Source organism: Glycine max, chromosome 1, assembly GCF_000004515.6.
Source record: "Glycine max cultivar Williams 82 chromosome 1, Glycine_max_v4.0, whole genome shotgun sequence".
In the NCBI taxonomy this organism is placed as follows: Eukaryota; Viridiplantae; Streptophyta; class Magnoliopsida; order Fabales; family Fabaceae; genus Glycine; species Glycine max.
The window spans coordinates 3404923-3414581 of record NC_016088.4 but is presented as its reverse complement, the minus strand read 5'-3'; the positions used below and the strand labels follow the sequence as shown (position 1 = coordinate 3414581).

General features: G+C 32.8%; 1 protein-coding gene across 2 annotated transcripts; it reads right to left on the bottom strand.

Annotated features, from left to right (window-relative positions):
* Positions 1–2741: 2741 nt before the first annotated feature.
* LOC100809963 (TMV resistance protein N) lies at positions 2742–9455 on the bottom strand. 2 transcript variants are annotated; one of them, XM_006572987.4, is made up of 6 exons: positions 8614–9455; positions 6634–7726; positions 6226–6528; positions 4591–6079; positions 4041–4114; positions 2742–3877 (listed from the first exon to the last, which is right to left on the bottom strand). In XM_006572987.4, the coding sequence occupies exons 1-6, from the start codon at positions 9117–9119 to the stop codon at positions 2981–2983; spliced, it is 4362 nt and encodes a 1453-aa protein (XP_006573050.1). In that variant the 5' UTR covers positions 9120–9455; the 3' UTR covers positions 2742–2980. The 2 variants fall into 2 exon arrangements, with proteins under 2 accessions (XP_006573050.1, XP_003517729.2); XM_003517681.5 differs by having other exon boundaries at positions 4041–4111.
* Positions 9456–9659: the final 204 nt, after the last annotated feature.

Here is a 9659-nt window from a genome sequence, read left to right as displayed (position 1 = left end):
AACAAAGCATAAGGATTTGACTCCCGATTCTTTGCGTTGTCTGCGAAGAATAAGATTTTAAACCAAGACGGAATATTAGGTCAAAATAATTTGCATTTGTCGTGTTATCAACAAAAGCACTCAATGTTAATGGAAGGACTTGACAATGACACTAAATTGTAAGTATATTTACACAATTTTAGAATAAATTAATTATTTTCACAATAACAGACAGAAAATTGTCGTGAGTAGAAAATATAGGAATCAAATTGATTATTTATTATTTTTTATTTATAATGACAGTTTTAATCAAGTTCGATAAAATTAATATCAGTGAAAAATTCTCTTCTCAAATTCTCTATTTTCAAGCTTCATATCTAACAATAAAATAATATTAATGCGCTGTATTTTGTATTACTGCATATTGAAACTTAAATTCAGAATTACTAGGATAATTGTATGTTGATTGACACGTTATGCACATATTACTAGTAACGCTTTTATTCTTTTTAGAAATAAATGAGACTAATTACGTTTGTGAATATGACGAGGAGATTAATTAGTGTTACGTTACAAATTTTCCTTCACTTTTTTTAAGTTCATTGCTTAGATGAATTTTTTTCTAAAAAATTTATATGGGTAACAATACGGGTTACCTGACCATCAAGCTAGTCTCATGCACAGCTGTAATGGACTAGGTCAAGAAAATCCGGATTTAATTTGAGCTTAAAAAATGAAATCCAAACCCTATCAAAGTCTAGTTTTGCAGGATTTTAATGGATTTTTTGTGGGCTTAGCCTGCATTATTGGCCGATATATAAAGCTTACATTTAATTTGGGCTAAAAAAATTTAAATTCAAGTTTTACATTAAATATGTATTTGGTTTGTATTTTTATTTTTTATTTTTAATTTTTGTTTTCATTTTTTAAAATTGTTTTCATTTTCAAAGGATTAGAATTATGAAAACATATTTAGTTTCACTTTTGTTTTTTGCTTTGTCGAAAAATGAGAGAAGCGTGTGAAAGACAAAAAAAAGGAAATGTATTTTTAGATTTGCTTAAAATTATATTTATTATCACATGTTTTCATTTTAGTCAAGATAAGGTTCCTATTTTCAACTGAAAATACTGAAAACAAGTTTTTATTGTTTTCATTTTTTGGTTCGTTTGGAAAAATATTTTTACTAAAAATGTTTTCAAAAATTCAACCAAACACATTTTCATCACCATTCTAAAATGAAAGCAGGAAGCAATCAAACCAAATACTCCCTTAATTTTCATATATTGTTGTTTGATAAGTGAGTTTAATTTTTATACATTATTATATGTGATAATTTTATATTATTAATCAATTAAAAATCATCATTAATATGATTTTTGAAGCAATTATATTAAAATTTAACAATCTTATTATATATAATAATTTAGATTTAAATTAGATTGCAATATAAAAACATTTTACATTATTAGTATATGTACTATTTACTTTTCTTGATTTTTTGGTGAATAATGATCACACTAAAATTTGAACCTATGATGATCTTCTTGATAAGTGGTGAAAAATTAAAATATTATTATTATAGAGAGGAGATTAATTACTCTTAGGGTTCCTAAATTTTTATCCATTTTTTAATTAGCCTCTTGTATTATTTTCTTTCAATTTGGTACTTAAATTTGCATTAATTTTTTAATTAGATTGTTGTTGGACCTAATTAAAATCACAAATATTACCTCCAATATTGTAAGGTCCAAGTTAAAAAATCTTTTTTTATAAGATCCAACCTAAAATATCTTTAGCATTAATTATTTTTCACAAAAAAATACCTCTAATTAAAACCTGTCTTAGAATGTTATGACAATGAGAGAAACATAAGTGATTAATATTTATTAATTTTGGAAAAAAAGTAATATTTAATACAAATTTAATATTTTTAATTAAATTAACCAATTTTCTTAATCCTGGTAAATTAATTATTTAGATCTTGTAATAAGAACCGGGGTAATACATGTTTAAGGACCAGTAGAAAAAGAAAAAAAAAAGTTTAGGACTTGTTTAAAAATGACAAATAATTTAGGAACTTAATTAAAAAACTGTGAATCTCTACAAAAATGTGAATACCGGCTTGTAGTGGTAAGGTTGATAGTTTTTTAATTAGAATTTTGAATCATTTGTTATTTTTAAATAGGTCCTGAATTATTTTTTATAATCGAGTTTCTAAACTTATATTTAATTTTTAATTAGGTTCATATTGGGTCCTTGTTGAACCTATTAAGAAACAACTATAAGTTCAGGGACCCATCGAAAGAAAAAAAAAATGAATGTACAGCTGATAAAAAATAAAATTAGGGAGGATTTACTTAATAACATTTGCCAACATTATTAGAGTTAGAGAAGTGGAAGGACGATGCAGAAACAGTGCAGAACAAGGGAAGAACAATTAGGCAAGATTAGTCATAATATTAAAATCCATGTACATGAGGCACTGTTTTTAATCTAATTCATTAAGACCTATTTTTTTGGTGAATATGTCTACTACGGTAACCTTTCAAGAAAAAAAGTCTACTACAGTAATATAATAATATTTTAGTGTAATATAACAGCAATTTTGATGCAGGGCACATGAATTCGTAGATATAAACAATTGATGGCTGTGGCCATGAATAGGGCATAGTTAGCCAGCAAAATAAATTGTTCAGGGTCAACTGAAAAGTATACTAATAGTTAAGAAATAGCAAAGAAAATTAAACAATCCAAACATCAAAATAACCAAACATCCATTGTCAACCAAGAAAGGTGACAAAATAATGAAAAGAGTCTGTTGTTCATACAATAATTTATTTATATAACATCATTTTTTTGTCTATTTCCTTCCATTATATTATTTATTGCATGTCATATTTCTCTCTCTTTCCTTTCTTTTTCTCTACGTAGTTATAAAAGTTGTTGTACAAATAACATTTCTATGATGAAAATAGTAAAACAAGTTCATATTACAAAGACCTAAATGTCAAAATATGCATAAGCTGGTGACAATTCAAATCTTTTCGCCACAAAGTTCTTCTTTAGATCATCCCATTCATGTTCGGCTTTCTTCTTATTGGTTATGGCCTCTTTGTAAGAAGTCTTGGATTCCTTCAAAGCTGTGGTGACAGTTTTGCATTTTGGCAACCATTGTGCAGCCTTAGTCTTTAGCTTGTTATTCTCAACATCACAATTGTCCAAGTCTCTCTTTAGCTTGTTTCTAGTCTCAATTAAAACCCTTATCTTTTGTTCTAGTTTAACAATCTCAAAATTGATCTTTTCAACTTGTATTTTAGCTTCAGAGACTTTAGAATTAATTTGGTATTGTCGGGCTCTGGCACTTTCCAAATGCTTTGATAGAGGAGACCTTGATTGGAGAAGCTTATTATAATCTTGGATAATTTCTTGGGCAGTAACATATCTGGCATCGACACCTTCAATGAAAGTTTTTAACTTGTTAATTACAGGGCGAAGCTTAACAGGAACTTGGTCTTCAAATTGCACGAGTTGATCCAACACTTGATGGAATTGTTGCTTGACTTCATCATCACAAGAGATATTTTCAAGGGAGGTCTCCAAAAGGGTCTCTAATTTTTCAAGGATAGCTGCCACATTTGGACCTGAAATAGAAGTTGAGAGAGTTGACATAGGAAAACTCTTATAACTATCACATAACATGTTCTCAAGCTCAGCAATTGGATCCCAATCTGGTTCTTGATGCAGATTGTCATTCTCCTCAGGAGCACGAGCTTCATCTAACATGATTGGAGTAGAACATTTGTCTACTTGATTGTATGTCAAGTCTGTTTCTTCTAACACTTCAATACTCAGATTTGAATCGGTGTTGGAAGCACTTGGAGTGTCAAAGGGGATAATCTGATAAATATGTTTAGTGTCATTTGTCAAATTAAGTGAAATAGAGTGATAATGAGCAAAGTTTTTTTTTTATAAATATTGAAATTAATTTGACATATATAAATACTTTCTTAATTTAGCTAAAAGAGGAGAACAATACTACTAATACATATTAGTCACTTACTTGATTTTCAGGTGTTGAACTTATATAGTAATCTTCTTCCTTGAAACTATGTGATTCTCTCTTTGTACCATCTGCTGTTGAAGTTGAAGGTAACAAAATAAAAAATTAATCATTAAATTTTCTTTCCAATCCTAGTCGACCTTAACACAAAAGACAATTGTTGAAGCTAATGCAAGTAAGAGAAATTTTGTAAATAATGTAGTGATTTTAACCTCCAAATTCTTACAATAATCCAATCTCAAATGACAGCATCATAAGATTGAGGCATTAGATCCTTTAGCCCCTCTAAGAGGCATACAAAAAGCCACTTGCCAAGGAAGAATTATCAGAATAACTGTTTCGTTGTTTCAAATTGCAGCTCACAAATGTGATTGGGTCAAATGAAGCAAAAATAAGCCAATAAGTTTTCATATCTTCATTCTTATTTTTACCCTCTTCGATTTTTTATTTTGTTTGTGTTTATAGATAGTGGATACCAACACACATGAATTGATCAGCAAATGAAGCAAAAATAAGGAGCTATCGAGAGGGAGTCATTGAAGTTTCATACCTACAAAACTGTGACATGAAGAATTGTCATTTGAGTCCACTTTTACATGCTGCAAACCTGTAGTAATTGTTTGGTGCACAACTTCCTGCAATTTCTTAGTCTGGTCATCTTCATTGTTATGATTAGTTCCTTTAACTTGTAACTCATCAATATCATTAGAACTGTCGGGTTCTAACTCAACAATATCTCTAGAGCTATCCTCAATCCCCAACTCCAACCCCTTTTGTTTAGAGGAATAACCATGTCCAGGGACATATATAGGATAGATACCACACCCCTTTATATTCTTTGTTGACCATTCTCCATCCTCATCTTCCACCAAGAATTCAAATGATATGTTGGAAGGATCACACGCTTCACCTTTTTGTAACCTCCTAAGCAAGGAATCATCTCCAAATTGTTTTATGTCAACAAACCAAAGAAACACATGATCCAAAATCAAATTCTGATCGTGAAGTCTGGCGCCTCTGCCATCGATCCTTTGGGAATTTTTGTAGATAAAGCAATCAACATAAACATATTTTCCATGTGGGGGTGACTGAGAAAGAAAGACGCAAAAAATTAAGCCGCATAATAAGTCAGAAAGTGGAAGATGCGGAATAGTTACTGAAGCCCCTTCAGCATGAAAGCTGAACCTTTCAGGAACATGGTCTCCAGGGAGGAAAACAGATTGAGGGAGATCTTCAAGTCCTTGTTTAAGTTGAAAGGGTATGTTCAGCTGAGTGAAGTTTGTCACCAAAGATGCACAGTTAACTGCACTTAACAACCACAGGGACTCTGGAAGTTCTGGCAGGGACACAAGTTTCATGCAGTGATCTAAATAAAGCCTTCTCAACTTTACAAGATTCTCGATGCTTGCAGGCAAGCTCTCAACATTACTTCTGCTTAGTTTTAAGAGTTTCAATGATGACAGCAAGCCAATGCTATCAGGGAGTGTTCGTAAGTTGAAACAATTTTCCAACTCTAGCGATGTTAAAGACCGCATACCAACAAGGATAAAATCTAGATTCGATGCATTGAGTTGTTTGCACCCAGAAAGGACCAGACTATTAAAACATGTTGTTCTTGGATCATAAGACAACTTGTCCCCAAAACCGTCAAGGTTGTCACAACCTTGTACATCAATAAACTTGAGTTTTGTACAACCCCAAATTGATGCGGGCAATTCTTGGATATGTGTGCCATCTAACCATAATCTTCGAAGTTCCACTGACATCACTGAAAATTCCTTGAGGGATGAGCAGTTGCTGAGACGAAGGTCTTGGAGAGATTCTAAATGAACGTCACTTTGAAGACTTTGAATCTCAATGCAGCCTTCTAAATCCAGACTCTGAAGCTTTGGGAGAGACAAAATGGATGGATGAACCTGACGCAGACTTTTACACTGAGAAAGAGATAAATCTTCCAGATTTGTGGCCTTGGATAAGTCTGGGACCTCAACCAGGTTTTCGCAGTATCTAAGGTCAATGTCCTTTAGATTCACAAGATTCTGTTACAAGGAAGACGTGTCACATGCAGTGCTTCGAGTGAACAAGAAATTGAGTATTTATAGGCACATCACGCAAGCAATGGTTTTGTGGAAATTCTGTAAAAATTTAAAAACAAAAAGTAATAAGAATAGATAGATTCATGTACCTGAACTCCGTCCCAAAGCTTTTGAAGGTTGCTGTAGGGCATGACAAGCTCAACAAGGAATTTAGCAGAAAAGGTTGATGGCAAAGACTCCAAACAGTATCCATGCCATTGAAGGTGCCTTAATTTGTCAGACAATGACTTAAGACCATTCTTAGGAAGGTAAATTTTACCTTTGCTACTCCACTTTCCATAATAAAATTTAAGAAATCTTACGTTAGTCATTTTTGTAAAGGAGTCAAAGCTCAAATGTAGATCCTCAATTTTAGACAAATCTAAAATGATGCCTTCTATTGCTTCAGTTCCCTGACACAAAATTCAGGATAACAGTTAGTGAATACCATCATACTAGCTGCATTCTACGAACATGCATGAATTTCCAAATATAATGAAAATGAAACTTGTACTAACCCTGTTATATTTTAAAACATCAAACACCTCCTCAGGATCCCACAACCGACTTCTTTTTCCTGGGTCTTTGATAGATTCTTGATGAACAATATTCCAACCCATTTCTTGTATTAAGTCATGCATTTCTATTGTATCTTCAGGAGAAATAGTTATGAGAGACTTATCTGCAAGGACTTCTATCCCAATGGCTGGAAAGAAATTGCAAGCTTCCAGCAGACTTATTATGTGGTCTCTATATTCTCCTTTGAAGAAGCATGCAATGTCTAGAAATATTTCCTGCTCAGTATGATCTAAGTCATCAAAACTCAATTTTAACACATTATGAATTTTCACATTTGGAATCTTTTGGAGCTTTCTCAATTCACAGTACCATGCTTGTTCACTTCTTGAACGAAGACGTGCACCCAAAACTTTTAAAGCCAAAGGGTTACCTTTGCAATAGGCAATTACACTTTCTGATAGCTCTTCAAATCCATTCTTGGGATGCTTTTCTCTGAAGGCATTCAAACAGAAAAGTTGAAGAGAGTCAAGGTCGTTCAATTCCTTTACTTCATATATCTCATCAACATAGCTAAATATGTGCTTATCTCTAGTTGTTACAATCACTCTACTTCCTGGTCCGAAGCAATTAAAATCATCGATTAGATCTTCTAATTGTTCTGAGGAAGCCACATCATCCAAAACCAGAAAAACCTTTTTTCGTTTAAGTCTTCTGGTTATAAAATGATATTCAACTTTGGGCATATTTTCATGAAGATGATTTTCTCCTGGTAACAACTCAGAGAAAAGTTTTGTGCGTAAGAAATCTAAACCTTGCTTCTCTGCTTGTTCCCTTACATTTCCCAGAAAGCAATGACCTTCAAATCGAGAAAACAGTTTGGCATATAAGGCGGTTGCCAGGGTAGTCTTACCAATGCCACCCATGCCCCATATTCCGATCACTCGAACTTTTCTTGAGTCAATTTTCAATAATGATTCAATCCTGGTATAGTTTCCCTCGATTCCAATCAGTCCTTTCAATTCAATTGGGTATATGAGATTCAGTTTGAGTAAAACATCTTTAACAATGTCCTTAATGAATTCAGCCTCGGTCCTGGCATAAAAATGGCAAGTAAAAACATTGAAGGAAAGAATGTACCACCAATTGCAATATATGGACAAGTGGGGGGATGTAGAGCAAGAGAGACACAATAATAGAGTCGGGGTTCAACCAAAAATAGAGTTTAGAAATGATAAATTCACTAAAAGAAGATAACTTTTTTTCTGTCTTTAGTAGGCAGAACATTCCTGCAGCCCCCTTAGCTTACTGAGCAATTGCATGTGAGGTTATGCATGTATTAATATAAAAATCTAAAAGATACAAATCAACAAATACAGTACAAACACATTAGGACAAATCCAAAAAAAAAAAGAAATATATAGTATGACACACAGATAGAGTACTATGATAATATAAACTTACGTAGCATTAAACTCTAATGGAGCAACGTGATCACTCATTAGTATGTCTTGTGAGATTCTACCTTTATTCTATTATTCATCTAGTTTCCATTCTCCCAACTCTATAGTAAGAATAAATGCTTCATTTGAAACTGTGGACAGTTAAACATAAACTGTTTGGTATGACAATCTGTTTTATGCGGATTGCAGATCTGTCTTGACCTCCTTTTTCCCCTAATAGCAATCATGTATCATAACTTCCATGATTTCAGTTGTTATATACATATTTTGTACCCGAATCAGAATCTCGTCATCTTAATTATAATAACATTATTCTTGTTCAGGTAACAAAAGTTTGAAAAGAAAAAGACAAATGATTTAAAGTATATTTTTATTAAGTTTAGTAGTTCATATGAAATGTTGGGATTTTATAAACCTTAAAGAGAGAAAGAAAACCAAGATCATATTCCTTTGCTGGGATTGGGAAAACAAGATCATTAATTAATTAAGAAGAAAGGTAGAGTTGTGGTATGGTAGTACCTATAAGTTTGAAAGTCCCACCCAGCCAAATTAGCTGCTTTTGTGAGAGCTTCTCTCCATTTTTGCACCCTATCAGTTGTGATCTTAAGATCTTGCTCGTGTTCCACAAACGCTTGCTTGAAAGACCCTTGTTGCTTCCTTATATGTGATGGATCTATTTTATAGAAGACGGGTATAACAACTTGTCCTTGACCCTCCTTGCATTCTATAATCTTGGTGATTTCATCCAAGCACCATTTGGAGGTAGCATACTTTTCTGAGAAGATGATGACGGATACCTGTGACTCTTCAATGGCTTCAATGAGAGCTTGCGAGATCTCATCACCCTTTTGAAGCCTGTAGTCTATGTAGGTTGCCAGTTCGGCTTGGAAGAGAGCATGGTAGAGATGGCTTGTGATGATTTTGCGAGTGTCCTCTCCTCGAAAGCTAAGAAAAACATCATATCTTTTGAGAGAGGCCACACAAGAAGAAGAAGAAGCATGGTTGATTATTTGCTGATTAGCCATTACGATGGATCGACCACTTTTGAGTTTAGAGTGCTACACGAACATTACTTTGCTTTAGAGTTAGTAAGGGATAATTCAGGAGAAACAAAATGCTAGTTGAGAGAGATGAGATGGGGAAGAAAGAATAGAAGTCAACGTGAAGAAGAAGAAGAAGAAGAGAAGAAGAAGAAGAGGCATGGTTGACTATTTGCTTATTAGCCATTAAGACTTAATGAATTTTGTGTGCTATACAAACATTATTTTGCTAACAGTAATTGGTAAGGGTGATCCAGTAGAAATAAAATAGTTGAGAAAGATTCGTTGCGTGAAGAAGAAATGGCAAAGGAAGAAGAAAATTCAATGGCCAATGTAGTATGCATATGCTTCACATAAGAAGAAAATTCGTATGCTTGACTTAGTTCATGTACGCAGTACGAAAAGTTTACGTGTGTAAAGTCTAGCCATAACATTTATTCGTTTTACTGTATTTTTGTAAAAAAAAACACTTTTATAAAAAAATACTTATTTTAAAATTGTTGATTTTTTTAAGTTTAAACAAAT